The 22044-nt window shown below is 43.1% G+C and overlaps 1 protein-coding gene across 2 annotated transcripts; it reads right to left on the minus strand.

The window, feature by feature from the left end:
* Positions 1–7833: 7833 nt before the first annotated feature.
* LOC109877998 (gasdermin-E) lies at positions 7834–17753 on the minus strand. Of its 2 annotated transcripts, none has more exons than XM_020470231.2 (10): positions 17656–17753; positions 17159–17431; positions 13630–13840; positions 12791–12953; positions 12425–12545; positions 9937–10044; positions 9222–9349; positions 8866–9049; positions 8567–8640; positions 7834–8177 (listed from the first exon to the last, which is right to left on the minus strand). In XM_020470231.2, exons 2-10 carry the CDS (start codon positions 17367–17369, stop codon positions 8133–8135), a joined length of 1245 nt encoding a protein of 414 aa, XP_020325820.2. In that variant the 5' UTR covers positions 17370–17431; positions 17656–17753; the 3' UTR covers positions 7834–8132. The 2 variants fall into 2 exon arrangements, with proteins under 2 accessions (XP_020325820.2, XP_031668082.1); XM_031812222.1 differs by having other exon boundaries at positions 9222–9367.
* Between the last annotated feature and the right edge of the window lie 4291 nt (positions 17754–22044).

Genomic DNA, 22044 nt, shown 5'->3' on the forward strand with positions numbered 1-22044 from the left:
CAGAAACCCAGCCTAAAACCCCAAACAGCAAGCAATGCAGGTGTAGAAGCATCAATATACACCACCACACCCTACAAAGGCTTGGAAGACTGATGGCGCATTCATCAACCCGTACGGCATGACAAGGTACTCATAGTGCCCTGAGGTGGTACTGAAAGCCGTCTTCCACTCGTCTCCCTCCCGGATACGCACAAGGTTGTAAGCGCTCCTGAGCTCTAGCTTGGTGAAGAAGCTCGCCCCGTGTATTGACTCAATCGCTGTGGCTATGAGCGGTAGTGGGTAACTATACCTCACAGTGATCTGATTCAGACCGGGTGCAGACCTGGGTGCAGACCTCCTTCCTTCTTCTTCACAAAAAGAAACTCGAGGAGGCGGGTGAAGTGGAGGACTGAATGTACCCCTGACGCAGGGATTCAGAGACATATGTTTCCATAGCCTCCGTCTCAGCCTGTGAGAGGGGATACACGTGACTCCTGGAAAGTGCAGCGTCTACCAGGAGATTTATCGCACAATCGCCCCGTCGATGAGGTGATAATGGAGTCGCCTTCTTTTTAGAGAAGGCGAGAGCCAAATCGGCATATTCAGTGGTAATACACACGGTGGAGACCTGGTCTGGCCTACAGCCTATAAAATAATACATGTTTTTTTCCGGACATGACATTTCTCTGCGACAGACCCTGGCGTGAGAGAAAAGACAGCTTCCCCTTTCGTTAAAGGGTGAGATACATTTTTAAAGCCAATGATTTAATTAAAAATATTTTGTACATACATTTTAACACCCGTTATAATTCAACATTTTTTATATATTTTTTTAAATATATTTTGTACTATTTCTTACAGATAAAGGGGCCAGTTAACCCTGGCCATTATCCGTTTCCAATTCACCATCGCAAAGACACATGCCCGCTCCATCAAAACTCCGTAAGTTTTCCCACCATGTGTAGATCATCCGTCCGGCATGTAAATCCTGGGTATGCCCACAGCATTAATTAATAAGATGGGTAGAAACTATTTAGCCATAAGTAAAGGCCTTTCATAAAGAGGCTGTCGTGATTGGCTGTGACACATATTTAACACGTATTGCTTGTTACCTAAGGCTCTCTATGTCTGTACATTGAATATCCCCTAGCAGATTTCGTCACATTTGTACAAATTCTGTCATGTTACTGTGGTCTTTTTAAAAGTCAATAAACCTGTGTGTAAAGTGTACGCGTTTGTTTCACTGTAGATTTGTTTAAGCCAACCTAGAAACACCTGATTTATCCCACAGCATGAATGAATAAACTCAACAGTGTGTTGGGCTGAGAAACATTATTTACATGGCTGTTTAATTGTTGTTGAAAGCTTGAAATGGACACAATGCCAAGGGACCTTGTTTCTAACACACACACACACACCCTCCCTCCCTCCCTCACTCCCTCCCTCCCTCCCTCCCTCCCTCCCTCCCTCCCTCCCTCCCTCCCTCCCTCCCTCCCTCCCTCCCTCCCTCCCTCCCTCCCTCCCTCCCTCCCTCCCTCCCTCCCTCCCTCCCTCCCTCCCTCCCTCCCTCCCTCCCTCACTCCCTCCCTCCCTCCCTCCCTCCCTCCCTCACTCCCTCCCTCCTCCCTCCCTCCCTCCCTCCCTCCCTCCCTCCCTCCCTCCCTCCCTCACTCCCTCCCTCCCTCCCTCCCTCCCTCCCTCACTCCCTCCCTCCCTCCCTCCCTCACTCCCTCCCTCCCTCACTCCCTCCCTCCCTCCCTCCCTCCTCACTCCCTCCCTCCCTCCCTCCCTCCCTCCCTCCCTCACTCCCTCCCTCCCTCCCTCCCTCCCTCACTCCCTCACTCCCTCCCAGACATTCCTGCTTCATAGATAACTACAATAAAACTGGGGGTGTGGGGCCATACTCTTTCAAAAGTTCAAACACTGAACCCCCCCAGTTCAACCAGGTCCCTAGACATCAATCAGCATGACAACTTCAAAAGAATAGAGGCAATATAGATATAAAATAACACACCGTCTAACACGTGACAACGGGAACATGATGTCCTGGCCGGAGGCCCATATTTGGACATGTACACGTCATCATGGACACAGGGTCATCAATCTAAATGTTGACCCGTGCCGTCTACTTTATTCTCTCTGACCTGGTTGTTGTAAAAATACAAATAAATAAAAAAACAGCAAAGTTTTATACTTTGACCACATCTTTTCACATACGTTTTATTTGGGTCTTTTTCATTTACCCTGTTGATTGGCTCCTGCCATTGGAAGCTCGGTGCATGTACAAAGAACAATAACCCAATTCAACCATTGGTAGATAGTGACAAAAATAATGACATTGCCAGCAGTCATGTTAAGGTTTTGGCAGCAGCCACTCAATGTTAGTGATGGCTGTTTAACAGTTTGATGGCCTTCAGATAGATGTTTTTCAGTCTCTCGGTCCCAGCTTTGATGCACCTGTACTGACCTCGCCTTCTGGATGATAGTGGGGTGAACAGGCAGTGGCTCGGGTGGTTGTTGTCCTTGATGATCTTTATGGCCTTCCTGTGAGATCGGGTGGTGTAGGTGTCCTGGAGGGCAGGTAGTTTGCTCCCGGTGATGCGTTGTGCAGACCTCACTGGGGATGCTTAACACCCTTTTGGCCACTCTTGTCAGGCTGGCCAGGGATGCAGCGTATTGTTTTCTTCTTCTATTGGTAGGTCTTTAGGTAAAATAACCCAAATCAAAACGGACAGCTCCTTGAATGTGGGAATAAGCTAAGCCTATTGGGCCAAAATCAATGATGGCCTATTGTGTAGATAATACTGCCTGTCACCAAGGGAGTACCCCAAGGCTCGATCCTAAGCCCCACGCTCTCCTCAATTTACATCAACAACATAGCTCAGGCAGTAGGAAGCTCTCTCATCCATTTATATACAGATGATACAGTCTTAAAACTCAGCTGCTCCCTCCCTGGATTTTGTGTTAAATGCTCTACAACAAAGGTTTCTTAGTGTCCAACAAGCTTTATCTACCCTTAACCTTCTTCTGAACCCCTCCAAAACAAAGGTTATGTGGTTTGGTAAGAAGAATGCCCCTCTCCCCACAGGTGTGATTACTACCTCTGAGGGTTTAGAGCTTGATGTTGTCACCTCATACAAGTACTTGGGAGTATGGCTAGACGGTACACTGTCCTTCTCTCAGCACATATCAAAGCTGCAGGCTAAAGTTACATCTAGACTTGGTTTCCTCTATCGCAATTGCTCCTATTTCACCCCAGCTGCCAAACTAACCATGATTCATCCTATCCATGCTAGATTACGGAGTAATTTATAGATCAGCGGGTAAGGGTGCTCTCGAGCGGCTAGATGTTCTTTACCATTCGGCCATCAGATTTGCCACCAATTCTCCTTATGGGACACATTACTGCACTCTATACTCCTCTGTAAACTGGTCATCTCTGAACCCGTCACAAGACCCACTGGTTGATGCTTATTGATAAAACCCTCTTAGGCCTCACTCCCCCCTATCTGAGATATCTACTGCAGCCCTCATCCTCCACATACAACACCCGTTCTGCCAGTCACATTCTGTTAACTTCTTGGATATAGGGGGCGCTCTTTTAATTTATGGATAAAAAAACGTGCCCGTTTTAAGCGCAATATTTTGTCACGAAAAGATGCTCGACTATGCATATAATTGACAGCTTTGGAAAGAAAACACTCTGACGTTTCCAAAACTCCAAAGATATTATCTGTGAGTGCCACAGAACTCATGCTACAGGCGAAACCAAGATGAAACTTCAAACAGGAAATGAGCAGAATTTTTTAGGCTCTGTTTTCCATTGTCTCCTTATACGGCTGTGAATGTGCCATGAATGAGCCTAAGCTTTCTACCGTTTGCCCAAGGTGTCTGCAGCATTGTGACGTATTTGTAGGCATATCATTGGAAGATTGGCCATAAGAGACTACATTTACCAGGGGTCCGCCCGGTGTCCTTTGTCTAAATTGGTGCGTAATCTTCAGCTGCAGGCATTTTCCCATGGGATTCAGAGGAGAAACCCAACTGCCACGAATGCCTTATCATCGAATAGATATGTGAAAAATACCTTGAGGATTGATTCTAAACAACGTTTGCCATGTTTCTGTCGATATTATGGAGTTCATTTGGAAAAAAGTTTGGCGTTGTAATGACTGAATTTTCTGGGGTTTTTCTAAGCAAAACGTGATGAACAAAACAGAGCGATTTCTCCTACACAAATAATCTTTTTGGAAAAACTGAACATTTGCTATCTAACTGAGAGTCTCCTCATTGAAAACATCCGAAGTTCTTCAAAGGTAAATGCTTTTATTTGAATGCTTTTCTTGTTTTTGTGAAAATGTTGCCTGCTCAATGCTAACGCTAAATGCTACGCAAGCTATCAATACTGTTACACAAATGCTTGTTTTGCTATGGTTGAAAAGCATATTTTGAAAATCTGAGATGACAGTGTTGTTAACAAAAGGCTAAGCTTGAGAGCTAGCATATTTATTTCATTTCATTTGCGATTTTCATGAATAGTTAACGTTGCGTTATGGTAATGAGCTTGAGGCTGTATTCACGATCCCGGATCCGGGATGGCTAGAATCAAGAGTTAAAGGTCCCTTCATTTAAAGACTCAATCACGGACACTCTTACTGACAGTTGTGGCTGCTTTGTGTGATGTATTATTGACTCTTACCTTCTTGCCCTTTGTGCTTTTGTCATGTTTTGTGCTACTACCATGTTGTGTTGCTACCATGCTGTATTGTCATGTGTTGCTGCCTCGCTATGTTGTTGTCTTTAGGTCTCTCTTTATGTTGTGTTGTGTTGTCTTGATGTGTGTTTGTCCTATCTTTTTTTATTTTTAATCCAAGCCCCCATCCCCACAGGAGGCCTTTTGCCTTCAGGTAGGCTGTCATTGTAAATGAGAATTTGTTCTTAACAGACTTGCCTCGTTAAATAAAGGTTAAATAAATAAAATAAAAAAGAACAAAAATTAGATGATTTTTAGTTTATAAATTCTTTGCTCCAATGACACACTTCGTTATCTACCCACCTCATTCCTTTTTTTAGCATGTGCATGTAGTAAGTACACCATCATACTTTTGGGTTGTCTTTTCAGATTCCACAATGATTCTTTAGTTGTGGAAGTTTCATGTAGCCAGCGCGTAACAACTGCCATATGCCGCATGGAACAATGGCATCCGGTCTATAACCTACCAGCAGGTGGCATCCAAGCCTTACACATAAGAGTGGACACTGCATCACCACACTCTCTCTCTCTTGCTCTTGGTCCTCATCTTTATAAGTCACCTTGGTTTAGCACCTGTGTGTTTTATCAGTTTCTTTATGAAAATATTGAGTGAACTCCATGACAGTAGCTAAAGCAAGGGGCTACAGCAGCACACAAAGTAGACTACAAATGCATGCTGGGGCGGGCATGCCCAGAGCTCGTGAAGTGAGCGCTACTGGGGCGAAATTGGAGCGGCAGAGAAAGCCCACGCTCCAGCCTTTGGGAATCTCTGCTCCTCGCTCCGCTCCAACTCCGCACCGTTAACATACTCTGGTGGAGGCCCCACGCACACCTAAGGGAAGTGTCTAATGCCCTCCCAGTCACCCCATCCCAATCCCCTGGATATAGCCCCTCTCACCTCAGAGAAGTGTCTAAGGCCCTCCCAGTCACCCCATCCCAATCCCCTGGATATAGCCCCTCTCACCTCAGCGAAGTGTCTAATGCCCTCCCAGTCACCCCATCCCAAACCCCTGGATATAGCCCCTCTCTCCTCAGAGAAGTGTCTAATGCCCTCTCAGTCACCCCATCCCAATCCCCTGGATATAGCCCCTCTCACCTCAGAGAAGTGTCTAAGGCCCTCCCAGTCACCCCATCCCAATCCCCTGGATATAGCCCCTCTCACCTCAGAGAAGTGTCTAATGCCCTCCCAGTCACCCCATCCCAATCCCCTGGATATAGCCCCTCTCACCTCAGAGAAGTGTCTAATGCCCTCCCAGTCACCCCATCCCAATCCCCTGGATATAGCCCCTCTCACCTCAGAGAAGTATCTAATGCCCTCCCAGTCACCAGAACCCAATCCCCTGGATATAGCCCCTCTCTCCTCAGAGAAGTGTCTAATGCCCTCCCAGTCACCCCATCCCAATCCCCTGGATATAGCCCCTCACCTCAGTGTCACGAGAATGTTCATCCCAATGGTTGAACTCAACTATCACTCAAGCTTTGGCTATTTCCCCCAGAGGTCTCAAATCTCCGGTTAATAAAGAATTAGACACAGTCTCAGATTATGCAACAGATCAATACTTTATTCAGAGAGCGCTCTGACTTCAAAATGAGAACACAATCTTTTTACAACACACACACACACACACACACACACACCAGAAGAAACTCCACCTCTCCTTAGGTGGGCTGTATTTTTCCACAATACTAACACAAAGTTTCTCATTCTCTTCTGCAAGCCTAGCCGTTTCTAACAGTTACTCCCCTACCTAGGTTGGGGAGGCCTCTTTCCTGTTATTGGTTCCAGAGTTCTCACAAGTCGACAGTTCAGTTGGCCTTGAATGTCTCAACTATACCCAGCTCATATTGTGAAATAGTAACACAATGGCCTAGTCACACACATGATTGAATTATGACTCTAACACATTTCATACAATTATATGGTGTCAGGGTGGAATACTTTAGTCATTATCTTAAACATACAAATGATTCTATCACTCAGAGAAGTGTCTGATGCACTCCCAGTCACCCCATCCCAATCCCCTGGATATAGCCCCTCACCTCAGAAAAGTGCCTGATGCCCTGACAGTCACCCAATCCGAATCCCCTGGATATAGCCCCTCTCCATTCTCACCAATAACCATTACATCTTAGTTGTAATGACAAACAAGGAATAATAATAATAATCAACATCCTTTCCTGATCTGTCCTGAACTCTTATTCATGTTGTAAAGGTTTTACAAGTCATAAAGAAATACAATGACATCGTAGTATAATTAAGTTGTTCCTTCTCTCTCTCTAACAATATCCATCCCTCTCCACCCCCCCTCCCTGTTCTCCCCCCTTAACCCCACCAAAGCCACGCTTAACCCCATCTGCCATCATTACTCCCCCTTGCCTCCCCAAGCCAAGCTTGTCCCACCCTTCCATCCTTACCCTCTTACCCACCAGAACCAGTTTATCACCACCTCCCCTCTACTTCCTCATCCATTCTCCTTCATTCACACACAACATATAGCTTAGTCCTCCACACACCCATTCTCTCCCACCCTCCTACACATATTAATATTCACCCTCCTTCACTCTCCCATTCATATGTATAGACACATACCCACACATATACCCACTCATACCCTCTCACCCACACACACACACTCACACACACACCGCATAGGGTTTCTGATGACAAAATGTCTTTGTTGTTCAAACACTGAATCGCACAGATATCACAGGAATGGACCATCATTCTGACTCCACATATTGAGCATTGGGGATGTTATCTTTGAGTAAAGAATCATTATTAAAAAGAATAATTAATAACAACTTAATCACACTGGTATTCTAGACATCAAGATTACCACGGTGCTGGACTTCCTCTTATACTTTTTGAACCTGGTAGCACAGTAATGTGAGAAAGTTTACACCTTCAAATGAGTCTACAAGAATAACAGACTTGTTTTTGGGACATGATTCTGGTGAACAGGATTTTGAACAGGATTCTGTTTCTGTTATTGTCATGTGGGTCACTTGACAATGCTCAAACGTAGGACCCCCCCCTCTGTAATGTCCCACTTTATGTTGTATTATCTAATGACTAGAAGAATGGAGGTCGAGACGTCTGATATCGTTTGTTGAACTTTACTGAAAACATTACAAGGATACATACACTGTTGTTCACTAGTTCTTCAGCTCACCTAGCGCAGGAGTAAAATCATGAATGCATGGTCTCTCTCTCCTTACACTAAAGAGGCCAGGCCTTTCACAGTGATACTCATGACTAGAGGAAGGTATCCAGGCTGGTCCTTCATCTCTGTCCTCAGTGTGTCCTCCTCTCTCTTCAGTGTAACTTTAAAGAGACCAAAGAGACTCTCTGTCCTCTGATACAGCTCCTCCTCAGTCAGAACAGCCAGACCTGCATCTCTCAGAGAGAGGGTCTCCCCACTCCCTGCTGCGGCACATGCTGCACCTGGAGGACAAGCAGCACAGGAATAAGATTATATACGGCTGTATTATGCCTGTATGGCTGCGTTTAGATAATCAGATCAGTTCTGAAAAAGATCTGATATGATTAGTCAGAAAAAAATTGATGATTGGGATTGGGACATACAGTAAAGTATTGAATACAGACTTGTTTACCAGGCTAAGTGTACAGTATTTTTGAAGAACTATACAGACTTGTTTACCAGGCTAAGTGTACAGTATTTTTGAAGAACTATACAGACTTGTTTACCAGGCTAAGTGTACAGTATTTTTGAAGAACTATACAGACTTGTTTACCAGGCTAAGTGTACAGTATTTTTGAAGAACTATACAGACTTGTTTACCAGTGTAGCAAAAGGGGAAGTGTGAACTCACCAGAATCTGCAGGGCCTGTAAGACTGGAGGACTGCAACAGGATCCCAACTCAGAGCGACACCCATCTGGCATTTCTACAAAATAAATATGCACACTTTTTTAAGATGGGAGCACCAGTGCTACTAATGAATGTTTCTTCATTTGGAGCCGTGTGAACACATGACATGAAACTGGAACGGGAAGTGTCGCAGTTGACAGGGTCAAAGGTTAAGTTACGTCATTATCAAAAAAGTTGTTGAAACAGAATTGATCCACGTAATGATAAACTGATGATGTAATGTAATTCTGCTCTATTTCACCATTCATGGCGCTGACAATGAGGTTGATGGAACAGAGCAGTGAGGGTGACTCGTCGTATGTCTGGCCCTCATTTGTTCCATCAGACTCATGTAAAAGGTCCAGTATGGTCTGGACTGTCTGCTTCTCAGTCTCCTCCATAAGATCATCCATGTCAGGCGTCTCATCAACCAACATCTGATCCAGCTGTGAGGAGAGAGACGGCCATACAAGAGTGTAGATGAGAAACTGAAGGGAAGTTTTAAGGATAGAGCTCAAGACAGGAACTGAAATACTGAGTGGTATAGTACCTCAGAGACTTTTCTCTAAAGCTCCACTGATTTATTTTAAGTGCTTGTAATCAGTAATAGTGCCTCACCACACTCTCCAGTACACTGAATGCCTCTCTGTCCTCCATGGTTGTCTTGAGGAGCTGGAGCAGAGAGGAACGTTTAGCTGTTGGCAGGGATGACAGCACCTGGAAATGACCCCTCAGTTTCGCCAGTTCTGTCAACACACAACAGACTGTAAACAAAAACAGGTTGAAACAACATTGTTTCCAAGTACTTTCAACAAAAAATGTACATGTAGTGATGTTGAATAAAGTGGGAAAATCATCAAGGTAATAGAATGTAGTATTTTTTCAACCTACTTTTGACCTAAATCCAAAGACATGGTGAATGTGTTTGTTGAATTCATGTTAGTTTACAGCCTCAATCAAATGTAATTCAAAACTAGACGTTGAACTGACTGACATCTGTGCCCAGTGGTAAACAACACAAAGTTTGTATCCAGATTGAGAGAATCACAGGACTCAACTGCCACTATTTCAAAGTATGTTATTTTCTATGAATTACTTAAAAGGTTACAACAAATTTGCTGCAATTGTAACTAAAGGATAGGCTTGACATTTAGGGCTTCTGCTTCACCCAAATAACAACATAGAGTAGTCCATTCACTACAGCATCACTAGACTTACAGTATACAAACAATTACCACATCAATCAAATCACCAGATTCATTTAAACTACAACTGTAAGGAAAATGGGGAAGGGAGAAACATAGCTGCTCTGTCAATCCAGTCACATCATTACCTTGATGAAGGATGCATTCCTTTGGGAGCGACACGACCTTGGGCATATTGTATGCACCTACAAGTTTCCAGGCTCTTTCAAACCCACCCTTTCCAAAGGAGCGTACCTCTATAGCCAAGAGAACATGGTATTAGACCAATGATGTACTGTAACCAGTGAACATAGAAGGGTTAGATTATGGTTTTAGACCAATGACGTACCAGTGAACTTGAATCTACACTTGTACACTAGGACTTTGTATAGTTTATTTCCTGATCTGGAGAATGTTATCATCCTAATTATGTTATAGCCTTTGATTTATTTCCTGGACTAACAAGGCTGTATGAAATTAAGTGATGCCGGCAATACCTGACCTCCATTCCTCACTAAACCACATCTCTCCACCCTTATCAGTGACTCAATTCAAATCAAGCTTAATTTATTTTATTTGTACCTTTATTTAACTAGGCAAGTCAGTTAAGAACAAATTCTTATTTTCAATGACAGCCTAGGAACAGTGGGTTAACTGCCTGTTCAGGGGCAGAACGACAGAGTTGTACCTTGTCAACTCGGGGTTTTTGAACTTGCAACCTTCCGGGACACTAGTCCAACGCTCTAACCACTAGGCTACCCTGCCGCCCCGTTAATAAGCATTAACTTCTGGTTTAGAAACAGACTATGGCACTCAATATTTCAATAGGATACCTGAAATTAACATTATTTAGAAAAGTCAGAACCCATCAACACAAACTGACCAGGTGAAAGATATGATCCCTTATTGATGTTACTTGTTAAATCTACTTCATCAGTGTAGCTGAAGGGGAGGAGACAGGTTAAAGAAGGATTTTCTACCCTTGAGGAAATTGAGACATGGATTATGTATGTGTGCCATTCAGAGGGTGAATGTGCAAGACAAAATATTTAAGCGCCTTTGAACGGGGTATGGTAGTAGGTGCCAGGCCCACGTCGTTTATGTCAAGAACTGCAATGCTGCTGGGTTTTTCCCGCTCAAAGGATATCCAGCCAACTTGACACAGCTGTGGGAAGCATTGACATCAACATGGATCAACATCCCTGTGGAATGCTTTCGACACCTTGTAGAGTCCATGCCCTGAACGAATTGAGGATGTTATGAGGGCAAAGACTCAATATTAGGAAAGTGTTCACATCAATAAGGGATAATAGCATCACCTGGATTCACCTGGTCAGCCTGTCATGGAAAGAGCAGGTGTTCTTAATAAAACTAGGGGGCAGAATTTTCACTTTTGGATAAATAGCGTGCCCAATTTCAACTTCCTGCAACTCATGCCAAGAATATAAGATATGCATATTATTCATAGATTTGGATAGAAAACACTCTGAAGTTTCTAAAACTGTTGAATCATGTCTGTGAGTATAACAGAACTTATGTAGCAGGCAAAACTCCAAGGACTAACTGTTCAGATTTTTTTTTTTGCCCCTCTCTGTTCCCTATATGGTCTTTGCCATGGGATATTTCATAGGAACCTATTTTCAGTTCCTACCGCTTCCACTAGGTGTCGCCAGTCTTTGGAATTTGGTTGAGGTTATTCCTTTGTGCAATGAAGAAGTAGACCAACTCGGAACTGGGGACATTTTTGTGAGTTGCGCAAGATGTGAAAAGCAGTGCTGGTTTCTTTTCTTTCCTGTATTGAATACAGATTGCCCCGTCTACAATTTGATTGATTATTAACGTTTAAAAATACCTAACGTTGTATTACAAAAGTAGTTTGAAATATTTTGGCAAAGTTTATAGGCCACTTTTGAAATATTTTGTAGTGACGTTGCGTTTTTGTAAGCTGTTTTTTTCTGGATCAAACGAGCTTTATAAATGGACATTTTCGATATATATGGATGGAATTAATCGGACAAAAGGACCAATTGTGATGTTTATGGGACATATTGGAGTGCCAACAACAGAAGCTCATCAAAGGTAATGCATGTTTTATATTTTATTTCAGCGTATTGTGTAGCGCCTGCAGGGTTGTAATATGCTAGCTCCTTTGTTCACTGCTGGTGCAGATGGTGCAGGCTATCAGATAATAGCTACTTGTGCTTTCGCCGAAAAGCATTTTTTAAATCTGACATGTTGCCTGGATTCACAACGAGTGTAGCTTTAATTGAGTATCTTACATGTGTGATTTAATGAAAGTTTGAATTGTATAGCATTTTATATGAATCTGGCGCTCTGCATTTCCCCAGGCAATTGGCCAGTTGAGACTTTAGCGTCTCGCCTACCTGTAAGAGGTTAATGTTTTGTACACTCAGTGTATATATTATATATTTTGTTTATGTTTAGCTCACATATAATTTAACAGTGTACATGAATGTGTCTGTAATAGAATATAACCAGTTATAACCACAGACAGACTGGACAGCGTACTGGATAAGCACATTGAAGGATAGAGTGGCTTTGTACTAGTAGATCGATGAAGGTATACCAAAGTGAAAACCAAAGAATCCAAGTTATTTTAATGAACTACTCCCTCACCAAAGTGTCCATCGAGTTGGACCATGATCTCATCAATGCTATAGGCAATGACAGTGTTTTTAGGAATCTCCAGGAACACATCTTTGACTTCTTGTACTTTGCCTTTCCCCTTTCCAGACACCTGTAAATAAACCAAAAACTAGAGTTAATCAGAAACAAACCATTTATGTTTCTACAACAAAAATTGACTTAATTGACTTGCACTTTAAATCTGTGATACGCTATCGTGATTTGGATATCGTCATACCACCATGTCGGCTACCGACACATGGGTTGGATATCAGCTTGCCTGCAGTGGTGTGCTGCCTCAGTCACCAGTTATTTGAGAAGTGTTGGCTGGCTGGTTACTCTTGTTATCACACCTACCGGGACTCCAGTGACCTTCCCTTCAGCACCACAATTTCCAGTCTGATGCTTTTTTTCTCTTATCGAGCACGGCTCACTCGTCACAATCCTCTCCATCACCACCCCAAACACAGACCTACTATTGCGGGCCTTCTGGATCAGATAGTGGGACATGTCCAGAAGCCTGCAGGAGAGACACAAATAAATGATGCAACGGGGATACTTAATCAGTTGCACAACTGAATGCATTCAACTAAATGTTTCTTCTGCGTTTAACCCAACCCCTCTGAATCAGAGAGTCACGGGTAGCTGCCTGAATCGACGTTCAAGTCATCGGTCTCCGGGGAGCATGTGTTTTTGGGTTGTTACCTGCCTTGTTCAAGAGAACGGCAGATTGTTCCACCTTGGGTGGATTCTGGGGGTTCTAACCAGTGACCTTTCAGTTACTGGCCCAGCTCTCTTACCCTCTAGGTTAACTGCCGTTGAATCAATTTAGACAAAAATCTGGAACTTTCTCCATTAGGGTAAGTTAGGGGTGCCGGTAAGTTTAAGTCCCTGAAACTGTCTCTCGCTCGACAGAAATACAAGGTTTTGGAAATGGCATGAAGTTGACTCGCATCAAATTGATTGTTTCCGCTTTTAGCTGGAATTTTGTGTGAGTTATGTTGTTCACTTCAACTCCCAGGGGCACAGTCACATTATGTTACAAAGGTTTCAGCATGTTTCACTGATCATAGTGTGTGTTCACACATGGACAAAGACCCACTTGTAACTTTCCTTTCAAACTTCCTCTTCCCCATTCTGATGTCTAACCATTGACTCTGATCTACTTTATGACTCTATATAAAAAGGTAGCTTACTTATGTTTTGAGTTGTTTTGTAACCACTTCAGGTCAACCTCTTCTTTCTTCAGTTTGCCAAAGGACGACTTGTGTGTGGAGGCGTGTTTTGCCTCCACACTAAAGTTTACAATAACTGCATCTGCCGCCAATTTTGTCTCCACGTCTATGCTGGCATCTCGGCTGTCACTAGATGTCGCACTGTACTCCACAAATTCAGACTCCTTGACAGCTGAGGGAAAGTTCAACATTTGAATGGACTCTATGCTATTATACCACAGCACATATCTATAACAGACACATTCATCACATATCTATAACAGACACATCCAAATATTATGTACCTATACAAATATTGCCATTTATGAACTTGGCGCATGCCACACATACTCATGTTTCCTGTTATAAATCAAATGGACTGATTTATAAACTTAAAATACAACAAAAGTTTGCTTTTATAAAAACTGAACTTGCTTCCTGCAAACTTTAGACCACACGTACACACAATATCTATCTAGTGGTTGAAGTATTGTAAAGGAGCCATGTGCCGTTAGTGAGAAGACTGAAAATCTGTGTTTTATTTTTGGAATCTAATACTGTATAAATAGACACAGAAATCTATTTCCTATTTATTTTATGATGATCATGATGGCAGACTACATTCCTCACCTTCTCTGGCTGTAATGGGTACCTGAAGGAGCCATACATCAAATTAGCATTCGCATCTCTCATTTAATTTAGCCTAGTAGCCTAGTAAATAGATAGGCTATTTATTTCAGGTTTTGCTGTAGGCTATGCAATCACATAGGCAGTCAAATCAAATCAAATGTATTTATATAGCCCTTCGTACATCAGCTGATATCTCAAAGTGCTGTACAGAAACCCAGCCTAAAACCCCAAACAGCAAGCAATGCAGGTGTAGAAGCACGGTGGCTAGGAAAAACTCCCTAGAAAGGCCAATACCTAGGAAGAAACCTAGAGAGGAACCAGGCTATGTGGGGTGGCCAGTCCTCTTCTGGCTGTGCCGGGTGGAGATTATAACAGAACATGGCCAAGATGTTCAAATGTTCATAAATGACCAGCATGGTCGAATAATAATAAGGCAGAACAGTTGAAACTGGAGCAGCAGCACAGTCAGGTGGAAGTTGAAACTGGAGCAGCAGCATGGCCAGGTGGACTGGGGACAGCAAGGAGTCATCATGTCAGGTAGTCCTGGGGCATGGTCCTAGGGCTCAGGTCAGTTGAAACTGGAACAGCAGCATGGCCAGGTGGACTGGGGACAGCAAGGAGTCATCATGTCAGGTAGTCCTGGGGCATGGTCCTAGGGCTCAGGTCCTCCGAGAGAGAGAAAGAAAGAGAGAAGGAGAGAATTAGAGAACGCACACTTAGATTCACACAGGACACCGAATAGGACAGGAGAAGTACTCCAGATATAACAAACTGACCCCAGCCCCCCGACACATAAACTACTGCAGCATAAATACTGGAGGCTGAGACAGGAGGGGTCAGGAGACACTGTGGCCCCATCCGAGGACACCCCCGGACAGGGCCAAACAGGAAGGATATAACCCCACCCACTTTGCCAAAGCACAGCCCCCACACCACTAGAGGGATATCTTCAACCACCAACTTACCATCCTGAGACAAGGCTGAGTATAGCCCACAAAGATCTCCGCCACGGCACAAACCAAGGGGGGGCGCCAACCCAGACAGGATGACCACAACAGTGAATCAACCCACTCAGGTGGCGCACCCCCTCCAGGGACGGCATGAGAGAGCCCCAGCAAGCCAGTGACTCAGCCCCTGTAATAGGGTTAGAGGCAGAGAATCCCAGTGGAAAGAGGGGAACCGGCCAGGCAGAGACAGCAAGGGCAGTGCAGTTTATAGTAGGCTACACAGCTGAATTGAACAGGTGATTGATCTTTTCCATTGAAGTATATATGCTAGCACTGTGAGGAAGCTGCTGTGTATTTTCTTTGATTTGTTCTCGTTTACAATGTCTCAGAATTAGCAAGTAGTCCAGTCAATGCAACACATGTTGAATTGAAATGCTCTGCTGACAGGTCCACCACCATTTACCATTGTCTCCTCTTTCAGAAACAGTCGTTTGCCAAATACAGAATAAGTTTCAAACTTTCTGCCAACATCTCCAAAAACAGTTGATAAAATGTGCCATTGCTCTTTCTTTTAGAAACTGCTGTTGCCTAATTCCAATAGTTCCAAATTATACCGCGTTATTGTCACCATAAAAGGTGAATGGAGGACTTTTCCAAGCAGAGTTTTACTACAGGTCTGATTTATAATGGGAAACATGCATATCTGCTTGTGTCAAGTTTATAAATATCTATATTTTTATACATAGTATTCTTTTCAGAAATGGTGCAAGCAGATATTTAGTGTGACATTTACGCAATAGTTTCACACAAAATTTCACACAAAAATATTTGCTGCGTGTGCAATTTCTGAAACAAATATGTAGGCCTATGGTTAAAAATAGAGATTTAAAAACTTGGCAGACACCATACAGTCGCAGTTCCCGTTATACATCAGACCCGTTTGAAAACTTTGTGTGAGTGAACAGGCATTATAACTCTGCCTGGAAAGCACCTATTCACCTTTTATGGTGACAATAATGCTGTATCATTTGGAGAATATTGGAATTAGGCAACAGCAGTGAGCAATGGCAAATTTGATCAGATGTTTTTGGAGGTGTTGACAGAATGTTTTCATATTTTGCAATAATTTATGCTGTATTCGCCAAAGGACTATGCCAGTTTCTGGGCGACAGGTATCCTAGGGGTTAGGAGCATTGGCCAGTAACCGAAAGGTCACTGGTTCAAATCCAAGAGCCAACCAGGTGAAAAATCTATCTGTGCCCTTGAGCAAGGTACTTCAACCTAATTGCTCCTGTAAGCTGCTCTGGATAAGATTGTCTGCTAAATTACTCAAATTACAAAAAACAATGGCAAATAGTTTTGGACCTGTCAGCAGAATTTTTGAACTCAATGCTTCACTGTAAAATATAATCTGTCTGTTCAACTGTTACATTTTACGGTACGTTATATGGTTACGAAAATACTTTATCAATCAACTCGGCTTTATTAAGCTACTATTGTGATAGCCTACTGTAAAGAAATGACATTGACAGCTGATATATCATTCTGAAACACAATCCAGTTGTTAATGAATAGGATTTTGTTGCATTCATGCATTGCTACACCGTTTATCATTAGCCCTAGCCTATACATAGTATTGGCACTGATAGTTAAACTTATCAGCATTGGCGCTTTTAACAACACATTGATGACACCATTAATGCTTGTAAACCGTCTGTTTTCTCACATTCACTCATATGCATTCTATTACCATTATGAGAAATAAACGTTTGTGTGATTTCGACTTTAATGTTCATTCATGAGGACAGTTTTAGGAAGTGACATGCGCCAAGTTTATAATTCTCAATATTTTCCTGTGTACGTATTTGAAGAAATGTCGCACGCTGATATTTACTGTGAAACATACGGTTATAAATGAGGCATCAGGAGTTTACCTGGATTTAAGGGTGTATTTTTGGTAAACACATCATCGAGGGTCAACTTAGTAGGCATGTATTTGGTTTTCATAAAGAAAGGTGACTGTTTGAGAACCAGTGAGAGAGGTTTCAACTTGCCACAGTTGTTCAGGGAGGACACAGGTATCAGGTTGCCATCAGAATCCACGTTCTTCACCAAAAAAATTGTTGCTGAGGCAAATGTAGCCATAGCTATAAGTCCAAAGAGGTCAAGGAGACAGATGAGGAGATGGTTGAGAATGGTGTCTCAGGCTGAGGACAAACAGAAAGGACAAAGACAAAAAGTAATAAATGCAAGTCCAAGCAAGCCTTCTCAATAGCATCAATTCAAACTACTGTAAACTACATTTCACTCAAAGCATGAAATGTGACATTTTCTATCCCATAATATATTTATCCAGTGTATCCTGAAGAGCAGTATTTCATATCTCTGTTGACGTAATCTGCAAGAGCTTCTATAGCTACCAGGTTCTCACCGTTTCTTCCTCCAGATCCTTGGGACTCAGTCAGTGCTAAATCTCTGAAGGGGATATGTCAGTCACAAGCCTATAAGAGGACTGTCTTTGCCACACCCCCTTCTCACAATGACACAGGAACTGCATTCCAAATACACCCACAGTTTGTTTCCTAGTTTGATTAAATACAGTAGCGTCCTATTACAGCTGGAACCAACTATGCCAACCAGTCCATAATCACAATGCATTGTATAAAAAGCAGGTTTCTATGTGAATTCTATGTAGGTTTCTCTCTACAACAGTACACTGTGCTGTAACAGTGGACTAGCCGCTAGCATGTCACTGTAAGGTTCTCATGTATGTGGTTTCCAATAAAGGTACAATAAAAAGCTTATTCAGATTCAGAAGGGTTCTGTGTAGAACCCTTCTTTCCTTCCAAATAATCATCAAAGAACCCTTTCTTCCAAAAATGGTTTGCAGGATATAAAAGGTTCTAGGTTGAATCCTTTACCTTAAATAACCATCATTTTCCAAAAAGGGTTCTTCAGATGAAAACGTCTCTTGGTAGAACCCTATGCAAAGAACCCTTTTGGAACCCTTTTTCTAAGAGTGTAGCTACACGTATTTGGGTTGGTTTAATCAATTGAATCAATCCATGCCCATTTTCAACATCTCTTTCTAAAAAAAAAAGAATTCAAAAAATATAAGCTAATTAGCTTGCTTAAGAATGTTATACTATAATGTCTTAAATGCATTAGCTAAGAATTCATTACATAATCATAGGATTGTCCTTCACCCCTTACTGGGAAACTGTCCTGTTCCACTCTTACATTCCTGCTCTTCACTTCTGTTTTATTTGATGAGAAAATAACTTCACTAGAAGCTGTTAGAACTCAAGGATCAACATGCCTGTATTGTTTTGTGTTTAAGAGCAGGGATTGGCTGTCGTCCATTGTTATGTCCTTGGTACATGCCAAGTTGCAGGGAAGGATAATGTGGTTTAAGTGTTGTCATCCTCATGTCAGTGAAGCAGTATTGGGGAGTAGTTCTTAACAGTTTAATTTGTACAAGTACATGAGTGTACATATGGCCAAAGTGCTTAACTGGAAGGCCCAAGTAGAGAATGTGCTGGAGGACCAAGTAGCTGGAAGGCCCAAGTAGAGAATGTGCTGGAGGACCAAGTAGCTGGAAGGTCCAAGTAGACCAGGGATGGGCAACTTTGATGGGGGCCACAAATTCTAAACTCATCATGAAGAGCCTCAGTTACTCGCAGGTCTGTGTATCCACATGTGCATGGCACCCTATTCCCTATATACGACTCCAGCCAAAATGTGTTCACTATATAGTTGTTACCCTCCCCAGCAAGAAACCAAACATTTTCGCTCAAACAGAAGGGGGTAACTAACAAAGAGTCACTGACAACAACCAAAACAAAACAGGTTTAGGAGGCGTTCTGTCACACCCTGACCATAGTTTGCTTTGTATGTGTCTATGTTTTGGTTGGTCAGGGTGTGAGCTGAGTGGGCATTCTATGTTACATGTCTAGTTTGTCTATTTCTATGTCTGGCCTGATATGGTTCTCAATCAGAGACAGGTGTTAGTCATTGTCTCTGATTGGGAACCATATTTAGGTAGCCTGGGTTTCACTCTGTGTTTGTGGGTGAATGTTCCTGTCTCTGTGTTTGTGGGTGAATGTTCCTGTCTCTGTGTTTGTGGGTGAATGTTCCTGTCTCTGTGTTTGTGGGTGAATGTTCCTGTCTCTGTGTTTGTGGGTGAATGTTCCTGTCTCTGTGTTTGTGGGTGAATGTTCCTGTCTCTGTGTTTGTGGGTGAATGTTCCTGTCTCTGTGTTTGTGGGTGATTGTTCCTGTCTCTGTGTTTGTGGGTGAATGTTCCTGTCTCTGTGTTTGTGGGTGATTGTTCCTGTCTCTGTGTTTGCACCAGGTTTTCACATGTTCATTATTTTGTTTCATGTATAGGTTTTCCTTTATTAAAATAACATGAATCATCACAACGCTGCATTTTGGTCCGACTCTCCTTCACCACAAGAGAACCGTTACAGGTTCTGAAAGACAGTCACGTGGGTGTCCACTGAAAGTTGTCTATCAACAACAACTGGATCATAAAAGACACCCACCATGAGACCCACTAAATTCACCCAAGAAGAGGCAAACAAAAGAAAAACCCAAACCAAACCTGGAGACAGGAAGTAAACCATAAAGTAGAGCAAAATGAAAACAGGGAAGATCGGTTAAAATATTGATTTTCTACAACTCAAATGGGGAGAGACAACTAAGCCCTCCACATCTCTCAAGGCAACTGGAGCACCTGGGCCAGCACAGCTGAAACCCCTTTTGACTAACGAGATGGACAAGCCAGCACAATAATTAATATTCCACTTTCTATTTTATAAATGGATAAGAGAGCACTCCACGAAAGTATAATTAGCTAAATAACACATATTCAAATAAGGAACTGGAACACTAAAGTACTGAATCAACATGGGAGGTATAAAACACAACAAACAAAGGAGATAAAAGGCACAGTATGTGGGTATGTGTGGGTGTATGGTGATGGAGGGCACAGTATGTGGGTATGTGTGGGTGTATGGTGATGGAGGGCACAGTATGTGGGTATGTGTGGGTGTATGGTGATGGAGGGCACAGTATGTGGGTATGTGTGGGTGTATGGTGATGGAGGGCACAGTGTGTGGGTGTATGGTGATGGAGGGCACAGTATGTGGGTATGTGTGGGTGTATGGTGATGGAGGGCACAGTATGTGGGTATGTGTGGGTGTATGGTGATGGAGGGCACAGTGTGTGGGTATGTGTGGGTGTATGGTGATGGAGGGCACAGTATGTGGGTATGTGTGGGTGTATGGTGATGGAGGGCACAGTATGTGGGTGTGTATGGTGATTGAGGGCACAGTATGTGGGTATGTGTGGGTGTATGGTGATGGAGGGCACAGTGTGTGGGTATGTGTGGGTGTATGGTGATGGAGGGCACAGTGTGTGGGTATGTGTGGGTGTATGGTGATGGAGGGCACAGTATGTGGGTATGTGTGGGTGTATGGTGATGGAGGGCACAGTATGTGGGTATGTGTGGGTGTATGGTGATGGAGGGCACAGTATGTGGGTATGTGTGGGTGTATGGTGATGGAGGGCACAGTATGTGGGTATGTGTGGGTGTATGGTGATGGAGGGCACAGTATGTGGGTATGTGTGGGTGTATGGTGATGGAGGGCACAGTATGTGGGTATGTGTGGGTGTATGGTGATGGAGGGCACAGTATGTGGGTGTGTATGGTGATTGAGGGCACAGTATGTGGGTATGTGTGGGTGTATGGTGATGGAGGGCACAGTATGTGGGTATGTGTGGGTGTATGGTGATGGAGGGCACAGTATGTGGGTATGTGTGGGTGTATGGTGATGGAGGGCAAAGTATGTGGGTATGTGTGGGTGTATGGTGATGGAGGGCACAGTATGTGGGTATGTGTGGGTGTATGGTGATGGAGGGCAAAGTATGTGGGTATGTGTGGGTGTATGGTGATGGAGGGCACAGTATGTGGGTATGTGTGGGTGTATGGTGATGGAGGGCACAGTATGTGGGTATGTGTGGGTGTATGGTGATGGAGGGCACAGTATGTGGGTATGTGTGGGTGTATGGTGATGGAGAGCACAGTATGTGGGTATGTGTGGGTGTATGGTGATGGAGGGCACAGTATGTGGGTATGTGTGGGTGTATGGTGATGGAGAGCACATTATGTGGGTATGTGTGGGTGTATGGTGATGGAGATATAATAAAACAGAGTATAAGTTTACTTAGTTACAATTCTATTTAAAATGGGGATATTGTTTATTCATTTATTCATAATAATTCCAACAATCCACCCTAAAAATGACTAAACAATTCATACCATTATTAAACACTAAAAGGAAACTTCAATGATATCCTAGGAATAAGACAAACCAATACACGTATGTACACACGATCAACGCCCGTGACTGTTTTAACCTACATCAGAATCATAACACTTCTTATCAGGATTTTCGTTACAGTCGTCATTTCAAAACAGTCCATACATTGAAATATGAATAACCTAAATCTCCTAAACATCAAATATTGTCTCATCTAACATAGGCTCCTCATAATTAAAAGATCCGGATTCCTCCACTGGACCCGGGGTACGGTATTCATCATTCCACTGGTCAGAGCTTAGAATGGGTCCATATTTCACCATCTGAAGTGTCATTGATTTCTCCAGAGTCCTGGAAATGAGAACTTTCACGCACGGAATCAAAACACATCCGCACAAAACTAACACAGTCACACAGGTGAAGGTAGCCCATAACACAGTAATCATAACATTTTCCCATCTTCCAAACACACTGTCAACCCAATTAGTCAGAGAA

The sequence above is a fragment of the Oncorhynchus kisutch genome, unplaced genomic scaffold (assembly GCF_002021735.2).
Source record: "Oncorhynchus kisutch isolate 150728-3 unplaced genomic scaffold, Okis_V2 Okis02a-Okis13b_hom, whole genome shotgun sequence".
NCBI classification, from domain to species: Eukaryota; Metazoa; Chordata; class Actinopteri; order Salmoniformes; family Salmonidae; genus Oncorhynchus; species Oncorhynchus kisutch.